The sequence below is a fragment of the Artemia sp. Qi Xiang Cuo genome, chromosome 13 (assembly GCF_049724085.1).
Source record: "Artemia sp. Qi Xiang Cuo chromosome 13, ASM4972408v1, whole genome shotgun sequence".
NCBI classification, from domain to species: domain Eukaryota; kingdom Metazoa; phylum Arthropoda; class Branchiopoda; order Anostraca; family Artemiidae; genus Artemia; species Artemia sp. Qi Xiang Cuo.
This window is the reverse complement of record NC_142806.1, coordinates 45,183,357-45,208,058: the sequence shown is the minus strand read 5'-3', so window position 1 is coordinate 45,208,058 and position 24,702 is coordinate 45,183,357. Positions and strand designations below refer to the sequence as shown.

Genomic DNA, 24,702 nt, shown 5'->3' with positions numbered 1-24,702 from the left:
TCCGAGAAAAAAAATCCCTCTCCCTAACACAAAATTTGGAGTCTGCTTTCCCGCTTGCTTCCCCAAGCACTACCTGTAAGATTAAACTCCATCCCGCAAGCCTTTCTTGACATAGTACGAGTATACTATTTTTAGACCCTGGATAAACGTGATGTCTTTCGAATTACTGCTAACCCTCCAACCAGTCAAAATTCAAGTCTACCCCTCCCCCACTTTCTAAAAGTGTGATGTCGACCCCTGATGTTCCCGAGGTATTACAGATAATATTTTCTTTTGGAAATTCGGGCACGCATACCCTTTTTTGATTTAGTCAAGCACACGTTTCATTTCGAGAGTATACCATTGGAAAAATTTTTGAAACCTTGGGCTAGCAAAGGATTCGTAAGAGTTTCAAGCTGATTGCACAACCAAGACGGAACATACCCGTCTTTTCTAATAAAATATACTTGTGAATCTTCTCTAAGTGATTTATGACCATGGCAATAGCCCCTGGGCATTGAACTTCCGATTGAATGAACCCCTTCCCAAGTTCTACGATTACAGCCTCTATAAAATGTGGCAAAAAAAAACTTGAGAGGCCCGTGGGTCTATACTAAGGCAATTCTAGGGTGTTGTCCCTGATAGTTCTAAGGCTCAGGCCTATCCTAAGGCTTAGGGGATAGAAACTGTGACTCACCTGTCGACGGATATCACAACTAAAGTAAAACATCCAGAAGCTACTGTTGAACTAGCAACGTAATTGCTAAATATGCAATATGCTTTACCATATACCCAGTTCCTGAAAAATATAAATAATAAAGAGAACAATGGAACAAAAAGCTTTCTTTTTCTACTGCAATTATAATAAAGATGGAAGTGAGGCCAACTTCTTCAAGACGAAATGGGAAAATTATATAGATAATCTTTTTCAGTGGCCAAATTATATTAAAATAAGAAACATGCATTAAAAAGAAATTTATACAATTGTACTCTGACTTTTACTTTAAAGGATTTATATTTAGACCGAGAGGAAGAAATTGAAACATAATATGCATATATACAAGCATAAGTATGTGCAAAATCTAATATTTTTTTCCCTTTACCACTGACACAACTAAACCCGCACGTTAAAAATGTATTAAACCCTTGTATAATTTCAAAGAAACAAAGCAAGTTTTCTTCTCCAAAAAATGTGTCCTTTTTTTAATTTCTTCTTCTTCTTCTATTGTTTGATGGAAAAGGAACACAGTATCTGTGCTATTACTTTTTCTGACAGTGTTAAACGCAAGTACAATTTTAACGTACTAAATATCATCTATTTGCTATAATTTATTGATATTATATCTGTCAAGAATTATCAGAGGTAACGCTACAGCGTTGCCTATAGTAAAAGCCGTACGGCTCCAATGTTTTATTATTTATTGATTAAAAAAAACAAACTTTCCGAAAAATAAGTTTTTCAAAGAAAAATAAAGGCCATTTTAAACTTATGCTCAGCAGATACAAAAACATTTTAAAATTCAAACTCAAAACGATCAGAATTTACTATTAAAGAATAAATGAAACCCAAAACGAACGGAAATTAAATAAACAATCAGAGCAAAAACATACAACAAGTAATAATATAAATGAATAAATAGATCTTAAAGCAAGTAATACTTAGATTGAATATGAATATCAAGCTTACAACGAAAAAAAAATTTTCCTATTCAAGTATAAATGAAACTTAAAACGAACAGAAATTAAATAAATAATCAATGCAAACAAACATACAATAGATATTAATGTAAATTAATAAATAAATCGTAAAACCAGTGAAAATTAAATTGAATATGCAAATCAATCTTGAAACGAACAAAAATCACTACAAATAAGGATTTGGGTATGACCTCCTTCTCTCACAGTAGAAGTCTAAAACCTACTGCGTCATTGACGCTTTACTGAAAACCAATTTGATGACAAATATTTTCTTTTGTACTTAATATTGAAAATAAACATTAAAATTATACTAACGTTTTAAACTAATGAGCTTTCAGCAATTGATATCATTATACATCAAATATTCAGTTTAATTTATAAGCTCTTTTTAAAGTTGTTAAAAACGAATATAGTTTCCCTACAAACAAGTATTTGGATACTGCCTCCTTTCTTAACTGTAAATAGAAACCAAAAGCCTACTGCGTCATTGGTGCTTAACTGAAAACGGATTATATTAAAATTATTTTCTTTTCCAGTTCTTACAGTATTGAAAATAAATATACAATTACTGTGAAATAAATTCTTGAGCTTATGGATCTTTCAAAAATTAATATCATTATACATCAAACATTCAATTTGATGTTGTTTATACTTTCCAAGACTGTTCAAGACTCACATAGTTTTCAGTAAAGCGCCAATTACACAGTAGGTTTTAGACTTTTACAGTGAGAGAAGGAGCTCTTATTTTTCGGAAAGTTTTTTTTTTATTAATTTTTGTTCGTTTTTGATTGCAAAAAATTTCAAGTTTTTAAAAATTCCTGATTTGAAAATCGAACTTAAAAAAAAAATCGAATATTCATCAAAGTATCAAAACTGATATCAAAGTAACAATGTCAAAGTAAAAAAGTAGGTTTGTGTCAATCTCGGAGTTTTTATTATCTGATGTTTGAACTATTTTTAACAAAATTGCTATCTCAAAACTTTTATCCGATGGGTTTGGGGAAAAAGGGCGTGGGAGGACTAGATTAAGCTTCGCTCTATTTTGACTCTTTAAAAGTGAACTGGAACTTACTATTTTGAATCAAATGAGCCCTCCTTGAAGTTTATACGAGTAGCCTTTCTATAAAAACCATATATATCCCCAGAGTATAACTTACAACGCCTTTCCCTGGACCCTGGGGGGTTGTGTCGACCCCGGAGTTTTAATGTCTGATGGTTGGACTATTTTTAACAAAATGATCACCTGAAATTTTTATCGCATGGGTTTATCCATCCGATACACCCAAAGGCATGGAGGGCGGGAGGGGCTAGCTGCCCTCTGATCTTTTTTCTCTCTGAGAAAATGAACTACAACTTTTAGTTTCTATTCAAATAAACCCTCTCTGAAGCTTATGAAAGCATCCCTTCCATAAGAACCATATAATCCCCCAAAACAGTGCTTACAACGCCTGCCCCGGCCCTGGGGGGTTGGGGGGATGTGTCGACACAGGATTTTTTCTTATCTGATCTTTGAACTATTTTTAACGAAAAGACCATACATAAAGGAGTTTTTTTTTATATGATCTTTGAACTACTTTTAACAAAATGGCTACCTCAAATTTTTATTAGATGTATTTGGGGAAAAAGGGCTTGGGGGGCCACTTTCCCTCTGATCACTTTGGACTCTGAAAAAGGGCACTAGAACTCTCCATTTCCAATCAAAAGAGCCCCCTTTTAAGTTTATACGACGACCCCTTCTATATGAAGTGCCTCTGGGAAAAAAATAAATGGAGTGTGGGGAGAGGCTAGCTGCCCTCCAATCACTTTTGACTCTTAAAAAGTGAATAAAAACTTTCAATTTCCAATCAAATGAGCCCTCTAGGAATTTTATACGAGCGTCCCTTACATGACAACCATATATGCCCCCAGGGCATAACTTACAACGTCTACCCCCGGGCCCTGGGGGGCTGTGTCGACACCAGAGTTTTTTTTATCAGAAATTTGAACTATTTATAACAAAATGTCTATCTCAAAATTTTTATCTGATACATTTAGGGCGTGGAGGAGGGGGGGCTAGTTACCCTCCGATCTTATTTGACTCTCAAGAAGTGAACAAGAACTTTCAATTTCAAATCAAATGAGCCCTCTCCGAAGTTTATACGAGCATCCTTCCCCTCAGAACTATATATGCCCCTAGAGCATTACTCATAACGCCTGTCTCCAGGCCCAGGCGGGTTCTGTCGACACAGGAATTTTTATTATCTGATCTTTGAACTATTTATAATGAAAAGGCTATTATAAGAATTTTGTCTGATGGGCTTGGGAAAAAAGGGTGTGTGTGGGGGGGGGGGGCTATTTGCCCTCGGATATTTTCTGACTCTTAAAAATTGAACTAGAACTTTCAATTTTCAATCAAATGAGCCCCGTCTGAAGTTTATACGAGCATCCCATTCATAAGAACAATATAAGCGCCAGGACAACACTTACAAAGCCAATCCCCCGGGCTCTGGGGGGTGTTTTTGTTATCTAATTTTTGAACAACTTCCAAAACACTGGCTACCTCAAAATTTGTAGCGGATCTGTTTGGGGAAAAAGAAGGGGGGGGGGGCTAGCTTAACTCTCTTGACTCTAAAAAAGTTAACTAGAACTTTAAATTTCCGATCAAATGAGCCCTCTCAGTTTATACGAGCATCCCTTTCATAAGAACCAAACATACCCTTAGGGCATAACTTAGAACGCCATCCTCTGTGCCCTGGGGGGTTCTATTGACAGCGGATTTTTTCTTATCCGAGCTTTGAACTATTTTTAACAAGAAGTCTGTCTCAATATTTTCATGAGATGGGTTTGGAAAAAGAAGGCGTGGAGGGGGGGGGGGGCTAGATGCCCTCGGATCTCTTTTGACTATTAAAAAGTGAGCTCGAAATTTAAATATCCAATCAAATAAGCCCTCTCTAAAGTTTAGACGAACTGCCCTTTCATACGAACAATATTTGCCCCAGGGCATAACTTACAGCGCCTGCCCCCGTGCCCGGGAGGGGTGTAACGTCCCCGGAGTGTTTTTATGTGACTTTTGAGAACTTTTGAACTTAATGGCTATCTCAAAATTTTTATTCGATGCATTTGGGGACAATAGGGCGTGGGGAGGGGGGGGGGGCTGGTCGCCCTCCTATCTCTTTTGATTCTAAGAAAACTTAACTAGAACTTTCAATTTCCAATCAAATGAGCTATCTCTGAGCTTTTTACGAGCATCCCTTCAATAAGAACCATATATTCCCCCAGGGGATAACTTACAACACCTGCCCTGGGTCCTGGGGGGCTGTGATGACCCCTGAGTTTTCGTTATATGGTCATTGAACTATTTAAAAAAAAGATATCTCACAGTTCTTATCGGAGGGGTTTGAGGAAAAAAGGGCCCGGCGGGGGGGGGGCTAGATGCCCTCCAATTTCTTTTGACTCTTAAAAAGTGAACTAGAACTTTCAATTTCCAATCAAATGATCCCACTTGGAAGTTAATACGAAAATCCCTTCCATAAGACCCATATATGCCCCCAGGGCATAACGTAAAACGCCTGCCCCCGGGCCGTGGTGAGTTTTGTCGACACCGGAATTTTTTTATATGATCTTTGAACTATTTTAAACAAAATAGCTATCTTAAAATTTGTATTGGATGCATTTGGGAAAAATGGGTTTGGGCGGGGGCTTTTTACCCTCCAATATTTTTTTGATGTTTAAAAAGTAAACTAAAACTCTCAATTTCCAATCAAATGAGCCCTCTCTGAAGTTTATACGAGTATTCCTTCCATAAGAACCATATAAGCCCCAAGGGCTTATAAGGGCTTATAACTTATACCCTTTGCCGCTGAAGACTGTGGGGGGAGTATCCTGCTAAGCATATATTTTTAAGAACTTTGAACTACGTTGAACAAAATGGCTATATCAAAATTTTGATTGGATGTGTTCTGGGAAATGGTGGGCGTGGAAGGGGTGTCAGTTGCCTTAGAATCACTTTCGACTATTAAAAAGGGAGCTAGACATTTAAATTTCTAATCAAATGAGCCCTTTCTGAAGTTTCTACGACAACGTTGTCTATACAAAACCTTATATGCTCCCAAGGCATAACTTACACCCCTTGCCCTGAGGGCTGTGGGGGAGTTGTCATCCTCAAAGAACTAATTTCCAGAACTTAAAACTACGTTTAATAAAATAGTGTCTCAAAATTTTGATCGGATGTGTTTGGGGAAAAGGTGGGCGCGAGAGTTCAGAGTTCAGAGTTTTTACTCCACAATACATACAGAATCCAATCACAACACTCCTAATCCCCCTCGTTTTCTCCATGGCCAGGGATACAAGGGGGAATGAGAAAAAAAATATACAATATATCTAAACAACCATAAAAAAGAAATCAATCGCCAAACAACATATAAAATTAAAAATAGACCATACCTGAGGCTTGGGAGTCATAGCGCACAGAAGTCCACCATATAAAAAAACTAAACATTCAGGGGACATCGACTCAAAAAAAAAAAAAAAAAAAAAAAAAAAAAAAAAAAAAAACTATTCTGTTTGATTCTTAACAAAATGGTCCTTAAGAATCCTCTTGAAAGTGCCAAACGAGTGGCATTTCTTTACTGAAGAAGGCAGGGAGTTCCAAACCTGATGAAAAGCGACGAGGGGATTGAAATCTGACTGCAAAGCGGAAGTAGGAGGACTGCAGATATTATGTGACGAACGAAGGTCATATGGAGCTGAATCAGAAATAAACTGAGGAGTTTTTTGAAGAGATTTTGGAAGATTGCCATGAAGCTGATGAAAAACAAAATAAGCACAAGAAAGAATGTAGATAGACTGTAGATTTAGAAGCGGTATGGGTGAAGAAGGGTTGGTGTCCATAACCAGACGCCGTGTTTTGTTGTACATGACAGAAAGCGACCGCAGTGTAGAAGGAAAAGTAGACATCCATACTATGGGGCAATAAGAGACATATGACTGGACAAGGACAAGTATCAGAATAGATCCAGGAAAGGTGTGTTTGAGTTTTTGAATGACACCCAAACTCCGTGAGACCTTAACCCTAATTATGGCTATATGGTGTCTAAACGAAAGGTTCTCTTCAAGCAGGATACCAAGAAACCGGACCATCCGATTCTTTGGTCTACACAAGGAGCCTTGTGACACATGAAGCTGTGTCACTTGAGAGAAAGCTACACGAATTCGAGAAAAAATAAGAAAATGATACTTGGCAACATTCAAGGCCAAGTAATTAGCCTCAAACCATGAAACTACTCTCTCGAATATTGCCACCAGGTTAGTTCCCCTCAAATCAATTTCGACTATTAAAAAGGGAATTAGCCCTTTGAATTTCCAATCGAATGAGCCTTTTTTGAAGTTTCTACCACAACGCCTTTTATAAAAACTTATATGCCCCCAGGGTATAACTTAAAATCCTTGCCTTGAGGTTTGTGGGGGAGTGCCAGTAGAAATGGGTTATTACATCAGGACCCTACATAATTTATTCATGGTTTATTGATCCACGAAGGGGAAAGATTTCTAAGAAATTGATTGCATAATAAACGGGGACAAGAGGGGAACTAGATTTCTGAGAAATTGATTTACATAAACGAAGGGGAATTATTGGTCCATGAAGGGGAACTCAATTTCTGAGAAATTGATTTACATAATCGGTGGGGAGTTCTATCATGGTGGGATTTCATTTTTAAATATGGCTTTTCTGATCTTTAGGTCTGAGATATAAATTAATATTCTATTTTTAAATATGGCTTCTCAGGTTCTTACGTCTATGAGATAAATTAATATTCTATCGAAGCCATAATAGTGTAAGTAGGAATACCTTAGATATATTTTCAAAATTCATATGAGATCTAGACATATTGAATATATTTTACGCGGGAAATGGTTTCCTGGGAATTTCAATTGTGACTGCGCAGGGATGCCGAAACAAAGGAACACGCATAAATTTCTTTAGAGGATTATTTGGGTGAAAAAAATTAATCGACATTTTAGGAATTTTTAGGGCGAAACAGTTTGAGACATTTTAGAGGATGATTTGAGGTGAAACTATGTGGTCGTTATAATACACAAGTTCCATTTGAACAGTGTTGTAAGGTCCCCTACCCCAACCCCAAGGGCTCCCCTACCCCCGGGCCCCCCAAATGGCCCCCTCCCCCTGGGCCCCAGGAGGGCCCCCTGGCCCCCCCAAAGGTCCCCCTGGGCCCCCAAAGGGTCTCCCTCCCTCCGGGCCCCCAAAGGGCCCCCTTCCCCCAGGGCGCCCCAAAGAGCCCCCCTCCCACATCTTCTTTTACACTTTTTTGAAGTTTTTTTTAACTTTTTTTATATTATTTTTTTAACATGGTATTTTTTTCGATTTTTTTTACGTATCTTAGAATGACGTGAAATATGCTTGCGGCTCTACCAATCGTGCTCTGTGCTTACTCATAGACACGAAGCGGTTTTCCCACTGGTACTCTATGGCAGGTTATCGACACTTCCTAGTTTATTGCATGTATTAAATCAGTATTTTTACGTAGTGGAAGGATAAACACATAATTCATATCTTTAAAAAGGTGAAGATGAATTATTCAATGAAAGTATGTGCACATGATAAAATCATCGTCGCGTTGAAAGCTGACAAGGAGAAATACCTGAACTATGAATTAAGTACAAGTGGTAACACTATTGGAAATGTATGCGTGCGTTGTCATGACAGCGAGAAGTTAGACATAAAAATAATAGTTGATGAAGAGGGGTATCTTCTTGCTAGTGCTATAGGTAACATGCTACCTATTGATAGAACCTATCGTCATCTTTTAAGTAGTAGCATTCAAATAAAAGCAAAGGGGAAAAGAAATGCCTACTCCTCTACTAATATCATAAGCCATATCTTGTCTACGTGCAAAACTGTTACCTTTGTAAAAATAATGTTGTAATAGATAGTGAAATTGCCTTAAAAATAAAAAGGGCATTGGTAGAAAATATCACTAAGAAATATAAAGATGAATCGATGAAAAACAAAGTGTCAGCAAACATTACTACCATTGATCAAACAGTTAACAGGTAGCAGTTTCGGCACATAGACAAGATATGGTTTATGATATTGGTAGAAGAGTAGGCCTTTCTTTTCCCCTTTACTTTCATTGGAATGCTAATACCTAAAATTTGACGATAGGCTCTATCAATAGGTAGCATGTTACCTATAGCACTAGCAAGAAGATACCCCTCTTCATCAACTATCATTTTTATGTTGGCATTCTCTTTGAGTACTAACTTCTCTGGAAATGCTACTTTCGCATATTAACCATTTGTATAATTGAATTGTTTTGGTACTCCAAAGAAATCTAACTTCTCGCTGTCATGACAACACACGCATACAATTCCAATAAGTGTTACCACTTGTACTTGTTTCATAGTTCAGGTATTTCTCCTTGTCAGCATTCAACAAGACGATCATTTTATAATGTGCACATACTTTTGTCGAATAATTCATCTTCACTTTTTTACAGATATTGCCCCCAAAGGTCCCCCTCCCTCCAGGCCCCCTTTCCCTCCTGGGTCCCCAAAGAACCCCCTCTCCCATTTTCTTTTACAATTTTTTGAAGTTTTTTAAAACTTTTTTTATATATTTTTTTTAACATGGTATATTTTTCAACTTTTTTTTACGTATCTTAAAATGACATGAAATATTCTTGCTGCTCTACCAATCGTACTCTATGCTTGCTCATAGACACGACGCGGCTTTCCCACTGGCACTCTATGGCAGGTTACCGACACTATCCAGTTTATTGAACATATTAAATCAGTATTTTTTACGCAGTGAAAGGATAAACACATAATTCATATCTGTAAAAAAGTATAGATGAAGTTTTCGACAAAAGTATGTGCACATGATAAAATCATCGTCTTGTTGAATGCTGACAAGGAGAAATACCTGAACTATGAAACAAGTACAAGTGGTAACACTTATTGGAAATGTATGCGTGTGTTGTCATGACAGCGAGAAGTTAGATTTATTTGGAGTTCCAAAACAACTCAATTATACAAATGGTTGATATGCAAAAGTAGCATTTCCAGAGAAGTTAGTACTCAAAGAGAATGCCAACATAAAAATAATAGTTGATGAAGACGGGTATCTTCTTGCTAGTGCTATAGGTAACTTGCTACCTATTGATAGAGCCTATCGTCAAATTTTAGGTATTAGCATTCAAATGAAAGCAAAGGGGAAAAAAAAGGCCTACTCTTCTACCAATATCATAAACCATATCTTGTCTACTTATCGGAACTTTTACATGTGTGAAAATAGAGTTGTAATAGACAGTGAAATTGCCGGAAAAATAAAAAGGGCAGTGGTAGAAAATATCACTAAGGAATATAAATATGAATTGATGAAAAACAAAGTGTCAGCAAAAGTTACTACCATTGATCAAACACTTAATAAATAAAATTATACCAAAGATAAAACGCATATTGAACCTTTCAGTGACACACCAGTAAACATTGTGTATGGCTCAAAATGGAATAATGATTATTCTACTGATTACGAGCTAAGAGAAGACAATAGCTACAATATCAGGAGAGAACATATTTTTCAACATATCAGGAAAGAAACGTGGATTTTTCATGAAATCATGGATCTTTCCAAAGAGTCAAGAGGTTTTTCTTCATACCGGAAAGAATTTCCGTCACTCTGAAATAGCAATAACTGGTCTTGTGCGGGCAGATATAGGTTCACATGGAATCGTTGATGGCTTAGACAGCGCACTTAAGATAACCGGGGGATTTAAAATTCAAAACGTTCAGTTCGGCATGTAATTTCTATCTGCTATGCCTAAAACGAATAACAAGAAATTTGTCCCTGCTTTTGCCCCCGTTAAGGTAAATTCAAAATCTTCTGTATATGAGATCAGAGTCCTGTCTAGTAATATCAAAATCATGCTTATAAAATTTATCAAAATCTTGCTGTGGCGAATTTTAAAGTTCTCTTTTAGTCATTTTCTTTCAGTGTTTAGACTAATCTGTGCTAACTAGCGTTTTTTATTGTTATTTGAAGCTCATAATAAACGATTCTTGATGTAGCCTGGAGTTTAAATAATAGCTGAGTTTTGTTTTATCTTTTAATTTTTTCCGCCGTTTACTGTTTAACGATTACACAGCGTTCATTTTTCATAGTTTAGCTGAAAATCTCTAAGATAAACCGCGTAAAAATAGTGTATTGTGCCTCGAAGACTACCAAGCAGATTTCCTATTCCGATCTAGAGATAAAGAGCTAAACGGCAAAGAACGAATTTAAAATGAGCTTCTAAACTGATCTCCTCAGTTCATCCCTTAGCAAAATCGAAAGATTATCAAAAAAAGAAACGAGCGGCTTATAAGGAAAAAAGGGGATAAACTTCTTTTAGCTCCCAAAAGTGAAAAACGCCTTTGGCAGTGAAAAGCGCCTTAGTCAATCAGCAGCGAGAAGGTGGAGCAGAACCATTTTAATGGTCCACTGCCTACTCCTGGTTCACAAAGATGCGGTGACGAAATAAAGAATGCCTTTAGGTTTTCAAAAGTCAGGTTTCCTGGTCGAATCTGATTTTGCCACGACGATGACGCCAGATAGGTTGAAAAGTTTGACGCACCGGGCATCTCACAGGACACATAATCTTACACCACTTGGGAGAAAAAAATTGATTGTTTTCGTAATACGATTGGTTTTACATAACGAGGATCTATTCGCTGAAAGCTAGCACCAGGAGCGACAAAGGCGTCGCCAGCCAAACATTTTGGTTCCTTTTGACCATGCAATTGCCATAGACAAGCCATGGAATATTTGCTTGGGCTTGCCATGGATTTTTTCTTGGGCTGGTGGCTATCCTGCTTCCAGATCAAAGTTGGCTCAAGCTCAAGTATTTCTTCATAATTTTTCTCAATTCTAAATTGGGCCATGGGGTTTGAGGTAGCATAATGGGTGAGTAAGGAACAGCTGGATACTACCTAAATATTTCTCCACCTAATAAGGGCACTAGATAATCAAATTTGCAAAGGAATGAGCCCTCGGCCAGTTTTCTACGGTAATCTATAGTATATGCTGAGGACAGAACAAAATATATAGCTGACAAATTACCCCTGACTTAGTCAATGCTCTTAGGCTGACTATATTCGTACAATTTCTACTGCCTAAATAAGATTTGTTTATGTATATATAAGATTTTAGTGGGCACAACATTCACATCAACGTGTACACTATTAATCTCAAGGTTTTTCTGACGTTCAATCGCTAAAAGGTAGCACAACAACCAAAAAAGAATAACACTATAATCTATATCATAGGCAGCGCAATAGCGCTGCCTAAGTAAAGAGCGATGTGGGCACAAGGTATTATTAATTTCTTCTTTTTTTGGGTTTGTTTAGTCCACGGCACTTCTTATAGAATCAGTTGTCGTATAAAATTCTAAAAACGACTCATTCGGGGTAGTGCTCTTTTTAATAATCGGAAGTAATTTTAGGAAAACCAGCCCTATCCCCAGGCCTATCATTTCCCAAACCCATTGAATCAAAATTTGGAGATAGCCATTTTGTTCAAATCAGTTAAAACCTCAAATATTATGTCTTTGAGGATGACAACCCCCCCCCCCCCCCACCGCCTTCATAACAAGGATTGAAAGTTTTGCCCTGGGGGCATATAAGAAAAGGGGGCATAGAAAGAGTGGTCGTATAAACTTCGGATGGGGCTCACTGGATTAGTAATCAGATGCTCTAGTGCCCTTTTGAATAGTGGAAGGGAAGTCCGAGTCCGAGGGAAGCTACCCCCCCCTACACACACGTCCTATTTTCCGAAAAAGTATCTGATAGAAATTTTGATATAGCCATTTGTTAAAAAAAAAAAATGGACCAAAGATCATGGGAAGCACAATTACGCTCCTCAAGTAAAGAACGATTTGGGCACAACCTATATATATTTTTTCTAGACCAGGGCACTCGTATAAGAATCAGTTGTATAAACTTCAAAAAGGGCTAATTTGATTGTAAATTGCAAGTTCTATTGCACTTTCTCATAGTTAAAAGAGAATTGAGGGCAACCTAGCCCATCATTTCCCCAAATACATCCAATCAAAATTTTGAGACAACCGTTTTGTTCAACGTAGTTGAAAAGTATAGTAATTATATCTTGAAATATTACCCTTCCCCCCCAAGACCTCGGGGCAATGGTTGTAATTTATGTCCTGAGGGGATACAGGGCTTTTATAGAAAGGGTGGCCGTCGTAAAAACCTCGGAGGGGCTCACTAGATTATACATTAAAAGATTTAGTGCCCTTTTTAATGGTCAAAAGTGGTAGGAGGACAAACAGCTCCTCCCCCTCACCAGTCATTTCCCCAAATACATCCAATCAAAATTTTGGAATATCTATTTTGTTAAACGTAGTTTAGGGGTCCAGTAATTATGTATTTGGGGATGACTACCCCCCATGGCCGTCAGGACAAGGGCTATAAATTACATTAGTGACCTATTGTTAACATTTAAGGTTTTTATTGAAAGATTAGTCGTATAAACTTAGGAGGTGGCTCATTAAATTGGAATCCTAGTGTCTTTTTTAAGAGTCAAAAGTGGTAAGAGCGCAACTTTCCCCATCCACGTCTTCTTTTTCCCAAAAGCATCCGATAGAAATCTTGAGATTGCCATTTTGTTCAAAATAATCCAAAGATCATATAAAAAAGGCCTTCGGGGTTGAAATAGCCCCCCAGAACCTTTAGCCAAGGGTCTTTAGTAATGCCCCGATGTCATAAAAGGTTTTAATCGAATGGATGGGGGTATAAACTTTGAATAGGGTTCATTTGAATTGAAATTGGAAGTTATGGTGCTTTTTCTTAAAGTCAAATGTGAATTGAGGGCAATCAGCCCCCCCCCACTCCCAAGACCATCATTTTCCGAAACAAACGTCAAATAAAATTCTTGAGACGTCTACTTTCTTCAGCGTTGTTGACAGATCCTGTAATTATTCCTTTGGGGACGTTGACCCCCTCAGAGTCCCCAGAACAAGGACTATAAGTTAAGCAATTCATTCACTGTTTACATACAGTATGTGTTATTAAAAAGGTTTGCTTGTTCGACCAATACTTTCTGAAAGGACAAAGAACATTCAGATGATCCTTTGAGAGAAGGTTGAGGGTAGTGTTGAATTAAATCAAAACACGTTATGTGAATACGGGTTGTCAAAAGGGCGTAACTCAAGAATGACTGAGTGTATTAATTTGGAACTTTCATTTCCTACCTTAATGGAAGTAGTGTCTTTCTCGTGCATAATAGCACTGCCTGATTAAAGATACAGGATAAGTCAAAGTATGATCACAGTATTGTGTAACATTATATTGTGACAAATTCCCTGCATTTAATTAGTGACCATATTTTTAACTTAAATTTTTAACTTAAATAAAGAGCATGAAAATAGTGACATGATATATACCGAAATCTCGATCTCGGTCGGTATTTGCAGTGGTTTTCCCGACTCTTGGAGTGATTATACGTATCGTACTCAAAACGGATATTATGCTAATTATTGGTAAAAAAAAACAGTAAGTAAAAATGACCAGCTAGTCAGTAAAATTCCTTGCTCCCCCCTTAAACATTTTAGTTATTAACGATCTTGGGCCTCAGTGTGTTAATATAGATTGGTTTGTCTCCTACAATGCATGCCCCCCTGGGCTTGGGTACAATATGAAATGCCAATTTTGTTACAAGTCCGTTATTTAGCTTAATAAATAGGTCATTTTCATATTTAGCTTCCATCTGTTGAAGCATCGCTCCAAGAATAAACAAAGAGATTTGATGGAATATTTTCCTCATTGCGATGTTTCCAGTTTGATTATACAGCACTAAAACAACCTGTTTTCAAAGTGCTCTTTCCATGACACCGTTTCTTCTAACAATTGGAGCAAACCATTTCCCCACATAAGAAAGTACACAAACGATGGGGCTTTTAAATAGCTATGTGATGATTTCTTTTATTCTTTCTTGTCATTTTGAGTATTTTTTCTGTTCTTTATGATTACCTCGTTATTTGTTAACGAATTCAACCGCATCCATAACAATTTCTTGATTGCTTGTTTGGGGTGAACACCAATATGAGCCTTACTAACATTTTAAAGTGGCACACTGATGTCAAACCCCTCTGGCGGAGAAGGGTAGATGTCCCTGTTGACAGCCACTACTGTGCATTAGATATTAGATACAGCTACACCAGCTACTGTCTGCTGCACACTCTGATACAGTAAAATTTTTTAATTCGATTGACATTTTGTATTTACACTTCACATTGCTAGGTAAAATTTTTCAACATCTGCTTTTATTAGTAATTAATTGAAAAGTAAACTTTCCGAAAAATAAGTTTTTCAACGAAAAGTAAAGGTCATTTTAAACTTAAGGTCAGTAGATGCAAATACCTTTTAAAATTCGAACTCAGAACGACAATAAAAGTAGAAAGGCCTCAATTGATCGTGACATTACCACGTGGTTTATTACCAGGAACTTGTAAATTAATAAATAAATCTTAAGACGAATGAAACTTAAATTGAATATGCAAATAAAGTTTGAAACGAACAAAAATCACTACAAACAAGAGTTTGGGTATGACCTCCTTCTCTCACTGTAAAAATTTGAAACCTACTGCGTCATTGGCGCTTTACTGAAAACTATATGCGTTTTGAACAGTCTTGGAAAATATAAACTACATCAAATTGAATATTTGATGTATAATGATATTAATTGTTTAAAGATCCATCTACTCAAGAATTTATTTCACTGTAATTGTATTTTTACTTTAAATACTTTAAGAAATGTAAAATAAAATTTTTTTAATATAAACCATTTTCATTTAAGCGCTAATGACGCAATAGGCTTTTGGTTTTTATTTACAGTTAGGAAAGGAGGCAGTATCCAAACACTTATTTGTAGGGAAACTATATTCGTCTTTAAGAACATTAAAAAGAGCTAATAAATTAAACTGAATATTTGATGTATAATGATATTAACTGCTGAATGCTCATCAGTTCAAAATGTTACTATAATTTTAATGTTTATTTTCAATATTAAGTACAAAAAAATATTTGTCATAAAATTGGTTATCAGTAAAGCGTCAATGACGCAGTAGGTTTTAGACTTTTACAGTGAGAGGAGGTCATACCCAAACTCTTGTTTGTGGTGATTTTTGTTCGTTTCAAGCTTGATTTGCATAATCAATTTAAGTTTCATTCGTTTTAAGATTTATTTATTAAATTACATTAATATCTATTGTATGTTTGTTTGCAATGATTGTTTATTTAATTTCAGTTCGTTTTAAGTTTCATTTATACTTCAATAGGAAATTTTTTTTTTCGTTTTAAGCTTGATTTTAAATATTCAATCTAAGCATTACTCGCTTTAAGACCTATTTATTCATTTATATTATTACTTGTTGTATGTTTTTGCTATGATTGTTTATTTAATTTTTGTTCGTTTCGGGTTTCATTTATTCTTTAATAGTAATTTATTAGTAGAAAGGCCTCAATTAATCGTGGCATTACCACGCGGTTTATGGTTTTCTCAGTGAGAATGAAAAAACAGGAATTTTCTCACTTGAAAAAACATGAATTTTCTCACTTTTATGGATGTTTTCTTGGACGGTTATGTGTGTTGGTCAATTTATTTGATGTTTTTCATGGATGTCAACAACAATTTATGTCTGTTTTATGGTTTTTGTCAGTGAGAATTTGAAAAACAGGAACTTTCTCACTTTGATGGATGTTAACAGCAATTTATGTCTGTTTTATGGTTTTTGTCAGTGAGAATGGAAAAACAGGAACTTTCTCACTTTGATGGATGTTTTCTTGGACGATTATGGGTGTTGGTCAATTTATTTGATGTTTGTCATGGATGTCAACAGCATTTCATGTCTGTTTTATGGTTTTTGTCAGTGAGAATGAAAAAACAGGAACTTTCTCACTTTAATGGATGTCAACATCAATTTATGTCAGTGAGAATGGAAAAACAGGAATTTTCTCACTTTGATGGATGTTTCAAGGTCGAGTTATTTGTTGTTGTTTGTCCAGGTGTAATGACAATGGGGTGATTTACATAATCGAGGGGAATTATTGATTCACGAAAGGGGAATTAAGAAACAAACATGGCTTCTTTGTTGTTTGGCTAACCTAACCTGAGAAATTGATTTACATAATCTGCGGGGAAATTATTGATTCACGAAAGGGGAATTAAGAAACATTATGGTTTCTTTGATCTTTAGGCTAACCTAACCTGAGAAATTGATTTACATAATCAGCGGGGAATTATTGATTCACGAAAGGGGAATTAAGAAACATTATGGCTTCTTTAATCTTAGGTCTGAGGGATAAACGTTCTTTAGGTCAGAGAGAAAAATTAATATTCTATTTTTAAATAGGGCTTCATTGATCTTTAGTGTCAGGAATTAGAAATGACATCACTTGTTATCTTGGAATTATGTGGGAGTCTAAAGAGATAGAAATTCTATTTTTAAATACGGCTTCACTGAGCTTTAAGTCGCAGAGATAAATTGATATTCTAACGAAACCTTAATAGTGTAGCTAGGAATATTTATGAGATGAAGAGATTAACGTAGGAAAGGGTTTCCTAGAAATTTGAAATGTGAAAGCACAGAGATGCCAAAAACAAAAGGAACACGCTGAGATTACGTCTAGGGATTATTTGGGTGAAACTGTTTTAGACATTTTAGGGAATTATTTCGGCGAAACAGTTAGAGACATTTTAAAAGATGATTTTAGAAAAGGTTTTAGAAGAGGTTTTGGGTGTGGTCGTTATAGTAAACAAGTTCTATTTGAACAGTGTCGTGAGGTCCTCTACCCCAACCCCAAAGGGCCCCGATCGCCCTACCCCGACCCAAAGGGCTCCGATCCCCATACCCCAATCTCGAAGGAACCCCCCGGTCTCCAAAGGTTCCCTGGGCTCCCACCCGGCCCCCCAGACCCCCAAAGGCCCTCCCCGGGCCCCAAAGAGTCCCCTCCATATTTTTAATACTTTTTTTAAGGTTTTATTATATCTTTTCAGAACAAGTTATTTTCTTAATGACCATCCTAAACCCATTTTACAAGTTGAAATGGGCGAAACCGTTTTAGGCATTTTAGGGAATTATTTATGCGAAACAGTTAGAGACATTTTAAAAGATGATTTTAGAAGATGTTCTGTTCCAAATTTTTCTTAGAAGATAGAAAAGTTCAAGTTCTCTTTTGAATTTTACCAAAGAACACAATTCAATTTTAATTTCTCCAGAGAAAATAAAAAGCTTCCACTTCAGTTTTAAGTTCACCAAGACATTAAAAATTTAAAGTTCAGTTCTAAATTTTTCCTTAGAAGATAGGAAAAGTTATACCATGATTGTGATTATTTTCTAAGAAGATAAAAAGTTTCACTTTAATTCTAAATTTTTTTAAATTCAGTTCCGGCTTTTCTCAAAGAGATGAAAAAATTTAAAGTTCTGTTCCAAATATTTTCCCGGAAGAAGAAAAGTTCAACTTCGATTCTGAATTTTCTTAATGAAAATGAAATAAGTTATTGATCATTTCTATTTTTCCAAATAATATAAAAAGTTTCCACTTCAGTTCAGATTTTTCTCAAAGAGATAAAAAATTTAAAATACTGTTCCAAATATTTCTTAGAAGATAGAAAAGTTCAAGTTCTTTTCTGAATTTTACCAAAGAACACAATTCAATTCTAATTTCACCAGAGAAAAAAAAAGCTTCCACTTCAGTTTTAAGTTCACCAAGACATAAAAAATTTTAATGTTCACTTCTAAATTTTTCCGTAGAAGATAGGAAAAGTTATACTATGATTGTGATTATTTTCTATGAGGATAAAAAGTTTCACTTTAATTCTAAATTTTCTTAAATTCAGTTCCGACCTTTTTCAAAGAGATGAAAAAATTTAAAGTTCTGTTCCAAATATTTTCCCGGAAGAAGAAAAGTTCAATTTCGATTCTGAATTTTCTTAATGAAAATGAAATAAGTTATTAATCAATTCTATTTTCCCAAAATAATATAAAAATTTTCCACTTCAGTTCAGATTTTTCTCAAAGAGATGAAAATTTAAAATACTTCCAAATTTTTCATAGAAGATAGAAAAGTTCAAGTTCTCTTCTGAATTTTACCAACGAGCAAAATTCAATTCTAATTTCTCCAGAGAAAATAAAAAAGCTTCCACTTCAGTTTTAAGTTCACCAAGACATAAAAAATTTAAAGTTCTGTTCTAAATTTTTCCGTATAAGATAGGAAAAGTTATACTATGAATGTAATTATTTTTCATGAAGATAAAAAGTTTCACTTTAATTCTAAATTTTCTTAAAATCAGTTCTGACTGTTCACATAGAGATGAAAAAAATTTAGTTCTGTTCCAAATTTTTCATAGAAGATTGGAAAAGTTATATTTTGATCGTGAATATTCAAGTTCTCTTCTGAATTTTACCAAAGAACACAATTCAATTCTAATTTCTCCAGAGAAAATAAAAAGCTTCCACTTCAGTTTTAAGTTCACCATGACATAAAAATTTAAAGTTCAGTTCTAAATTTTTACATTGAAGATAGAATTCTTACATAGAATGCTTTGTCAGATATGCTTGATAAAATTGATGCAATCTAAGTATCAGAGTGAATAAATTCTTTATCAATGTCTTTTGACAGATACGTTTGATAACACTGAAATAATTTAAGTATCAAATTGAACAAATTCCTTAATAACACTCTTTATCGATATCATTTGTCGGATACGTCAGATAATATTGACAAAATCTCTGCATTAGAATGAATAAATTCTTTATCATCATCCGTTGTTGGATATATCATAATAAAAAAATTGTAAGTAAGAACCAAAATGCAGAAATTTCTTTCAAGAAATTATGAAAACATTGTAAGTAAGTAACAAACTCCTTCTTGAATTCACCTCTTGGATACAAACTTCAGAAATGTCATTCATGAAATTATGAAAATTGTAATTAAGAACCAAAATGCAGAAATTTCATTCATGGAACTATGAAAAAATTGTAAGTAAGTAATAAAGTCCTTTTTGAATTCACCTCTTGAATACACATTATAGAAATTTCATTTATGAAATTATGAAAAAATTGTAAGTAAGAACCAAAAATACAGAAATTTCATTCTAGAAACTATGAAAAAATTGTTAGTAAGTAACAAGTTGGTTTTTTAATTCACCTCTCGGACACACAATACAAAAATTCATTCAAGAACTTATGAAAAATTGTAAGTAAGCACCAAAATGCAGAAATTCCATTCATGTAATTATGAAAAATTGCAAGTCGGTAACAAACTCTATCTTGAATTCACCTCTTGGACAGACAATATAGAAATTCTATTCAAGAAATTATGAAAACATTGTAAGTAAGTAACAAGTTCGTTACTGAATTCACCTCTTGAATACACAATACAGAAATTTCATTCATGAAATTATGAAATTTTTTTAAGTAAGAGCCAAAATGCATAAATTTCATTCAAAAATTATGAAAAATTCAAAGTAGCTAACAAACTCTTTCTTGAATTCACCTCTTGGATACACAATATGGAAATTTCATCCAAGAAATTATAAAAAACATTGTAAGTACCAAACCCCTTCTTGAATACAGAAATACAGAAATGTCATTCAAGAAATTATGAAAACATTGTAAGTAAGTAACAAACTCCTTCTTGAATTCACCTCTTGAATACAAATTACAGAAATTTCAATCATGAAATTTTGAAAAAATTGTAAGTAATACCAAAATCTTTCTTGAATTATCTCTGGAATACACAATACAGAAATCTCATTCATGAAATTATGAAAAATTGTAAGTAATAATCAAAATGCAGAAATTTCGATACACAATACGGGAATTTCATTCAAGAAATTATGAAAAATTGTAAGTAGGTAAGAAACTGTGTATTGAATTCACCTCCTGAATACACAATGGAGAAATTTTTTTCAAGAAATTCTGAAAAAATTGTAAGTAAGTAACAATTTCGTTACTGAATTCACCTCTTGGATACACAATATGGAAATTTCATTCAAGAAATCATGAAAAAATTGTAAGTAAGTACCAAACTCTTACTTGAATTCACCTCTTGGATACTTAATACAGAAATTTCATTCATGAAATTATAAAAAATTGTAAGTAGCTAACAAACTCTTTTCTCGAATTCACCTCTTGAATACACAATACAGAAATTTCATTCAAGAAATTATGAAAATATTGTAAGTAAGTACCAAACTCTTTCTTGAATTCGCCTCATGGATCCACAATACTCGAAAAATTATGAAAAATTGTAAGTAAGAACCAAAATGCAGAAATTTCTTTCTAGAAATTATGAAAAAATTGTAAGTAAGTAACAAACTCTTTTTTGAATTCACCTCTTGGATACAAATTACAGAAATTTCATTCATAAAATCATGAAAAAATTTTAAGTAAGTAACAAACTCTTTTTGAATTCACCTCCTGAATACACAATACAGAAATTTCATTCATGAAACTATGATAAAAATTGTAAGTAAGTAAGTAACAAACTCTGTCTTGAATTCGACTCTTGGATTTACACAATATAGAAATTTCATTCAAAAAATCATGAAAAAAATTGTAAGTAGGTACCAAACTCTGTCTTGAATTCACCTCTTGGATACACAATACAGAAATTTCGTTCATTAAACTATCAAAAAATTGTAAGTAGCTATCAAACTTTTTTCTTTAATTCACCTGTCGAATGCACAATACAGAAATTTCATTCGAGAAATTATGAAAAAATTGTAAGTAAGTACCAAACTCTTTCTTGAATTCACCTCTTGGATACACAATACAAACATTTCATTGATGAAATTATTAAAAAATTGTAAGTAGCTAACAAACTCCTTTATTGAATTAACCTTTTGTATACACAATACAGAAATTTCATCCAAGGAAATTATGAAAAAATTGTAAGTAAGTACCAAACTCTTTCTTGAATTCACCTCAAGGATACACAATACAGAAATTTCATTCGAGAAATTATGAAAAATTGCAAGTAAGAACCAAAATGCAGAAATTTCATTCAAGAAATTATGAAAAAATTGTAAGTAAGTAACAAACTCTTTTTTGAATTCACCTCTTGTATACCAATTACAAAAAATTCATTCATGAAATCATGAAAAATTGTAACTATTTCTTGAATTCACCTCTTGGATACACAATATTGAAATTTCATCCAAGAATTAATAAAAAACATTGTAAGTAACAAACCCCTTCTTGAATTCACCTCTTTAATACGCAATATAGAAATGTCATTCAAGAGATTATGAAAACATTGTAAGTAAGTAACAAACTCCTTCTTGAATTCACCTCTTGAATACAAATTAGAGAAATTTCAATCATGAAATTTTGAAAAGATTGTAAGTAAGTACTAAACCCTTTCTTGAATGCATCTCTGGAATGCACAATACAGAAATCTCATTCATGAAATTATGAAAAATTAAGTAAGAGTCAAAATGCATAAATTTAAATACACAATACGGATATTTTATTCAAGAAAATATGAAAAATGGTAAGTAGGTAAAAAAAACTCTTTATTGAATTCATCTCCTGAATACACAATGCAGAAATTTCTTTCAAAAAATTATGAAAAAATTTTAAGCAAGTAACAAGTTCGTTACTGAATTCACCGCTTGGATACACAATATGGAAATTTCATTCAAGAAATCATGAAAAAATTGTAAATAAGTACCTAACTTTTTTTTTAATTCACCTCTTGGATACACAATACAGATATTTCATTCATGAAATTATTAAAAAATTATAAGAAGCTAACAAACTCTTTTCTTGAATTTGCCTCATGGATACACAATACAAAAATTTCATTCGAGAAATTATAAAAAAATTGTAAGTAAGAATCAAAATGCAGAAATTTCTTTCAAGAATCTATGAAAAAATTGTAAGTAAGTAACAAACTGTTTCTTGAATTCACCTCTTGGATACACAATACAGAAATTTCATTCATGAAATTATGAAAAAATTGTAAGTAAGTAACAAACTGTTTTTGAATTCACCTCTTGAATACACAATACAGAAATTTCATTTATGAAACTATGAAAAAAATTGTAAGTAAGTAAGTAACAAACTCTTTCTTGAACTCGACTCTTGGATTTACACAATATGGAAATTTCATTCAAGAAATCATGAACAAATTGTTAGTAAGAACCAAACTTTTTCTTGAATTCACCTCTTGGATACACAATACAGACATTTAATTCATGAAATTACTAAAAAATTGTAAGTAGCTAACAAACTCTTTTCTTGAGTTCACCTCTTGAATACACAATACAGAAATTTCATTCAAAAAATTTTGAAAAAATTGTAAGTAAGTACCAAACTCTTTCTTAAATTCGCCTCGTGGATGCACAATACAGAAATTTCATTCGAGAAATTATGAAAAATTGTAAGTAAGAACCAAAATGCAGAAATTTCTTTCAAGAAATTATGAAAAAATTGTAAGTAACAAACTCTTTCTTGAATTCACCTCTTGGATACACAATACAGAAATTTCATTCATGAAATTATGAAAAAATTGTAAGTAAGTAACAAACTCTTTTTGAATTCACCTCCTGGATACAAATTACTGAAATTTCATTCATGAAATCATGAAAAAATTGTAAGTAAGTAACAAACTCTTTTTGAATTCACCTCTTGAATACAAAATACAGAAATAACATAAATGAAATTATTAAAAAATTGTAAGTAGCTAACAAACTCTTTTCTTGAATTCACCTCTTGAATACACAATACAGAAATTTCATTCATGAAACTATGAAAAAAATTGTAAGTAAGTAAGTAACAAACTCTTTCTTGAATTCGACTCTTGGATTTACACAATATGGAAATTTCATTCAAGAAATCATGAAAAAATTGTAAGGAAGTACCAAACTCTTTTTTGAATTCACCTTTTGGATACACAATACAGAAATTTCATTCAAGAAATTATGAAAATATTGTAAGTAAGTACCAAAATCTTTCTTGAATTCGCCTCATGGATACAAAATACAGAAATTTCATTCATGAAATTATGAAAAATTGTAACTAAAAACCAAAATGCAGAAATTTCATTCAAGAAATTGTGAAAAAATAGTCAGTAAGCAACAAACTATTTCTTGAATTCAGCTCTTGGATACACAATACAGACATTTCATTCTTGAAATTATGAAAAAATTGTAAGTAGCTAACAAACTCTTTTCTTGAATTAACCTTTTGTATATACAATACAGAAATTTCATCCAAGGAAATTATGAAAAAATTGTAAGTATGTACCAAACTCTTTCTTGAATTCGCCTCATGGATGCACAATACAGAAATTTCATTCGAGAAATTATGAAAAATTGTAAGTAAGAACCAAAATGCAGAAATTTCTTTCAAGAAATTATGAAAAAATTGTATGTAAGTAACAAACTCTTTTTTGAATTCACCTCTTGTATACAAATTAAAGAAAATTCATTCATGAAATCATGAAAAATTGTAACTCTTTCTTGAATTCACCTCTTGAATACACAACATGGAAATTTCATTCAAGAAATTATGAAAACATTGTAAGTACCAAACCCCTTCTTGAATTCACCTCTTGGATACGCAATACAGAAATGTCATTCAAGAAATTATGAAAACATTGTAAGTAAGTAACAAACTCCTTCTTGAATTCACCTCTTGAATACAAATTACAGAAATTTCAATCATGAAATTTTGAAAAAATTGTAAGTAAGTACCAAACCCTTTCTTGAAATCATCTCTGGAATACACAATACAGAAATCTCATTCATGAAATTATGAAAAAATTGTAAGTAAGAATCAAAATGCAGAAATTTCGATACACAATACGGATATTTTATTCAAGAAATTATGAAAAATTGTAAGTAGGTAAAAAACTTTATTGAATTCACCTCCTGAATACACAATGCAGAAATTTCTTTCAAGAAATTATGAAAAAATTGTAAGTAAGTAACAAGTTCTTTACTGAATTCACCTCTTGGATACACAA

At 33.7% G+C, this 24,702-nt stretch overlaps 1 protein-coding gene across 1 annotated transcript in view; it reads right to left on the bottom strand.

The window, feature by feature from the left end:
* The window catches only part of LOC148945328 (tachykinin-like peptides receptor 86C), a 668,425-nt gene that overhangs the window by 399,467 nt on the left and 244,256 nt on the right, over nucleotides 1-24,702 (bottom strand). The window contains exon 4 of the mRNA XM_089099007.1: nucleotides 677-778. Coding sequence (XP_088955133.1) covers nucleotides 677-778 — 102 coding nt within the window. The remainder of the gene's footprint in view (nucleotides 1-676; nucleotides 779-24,702) is intronic.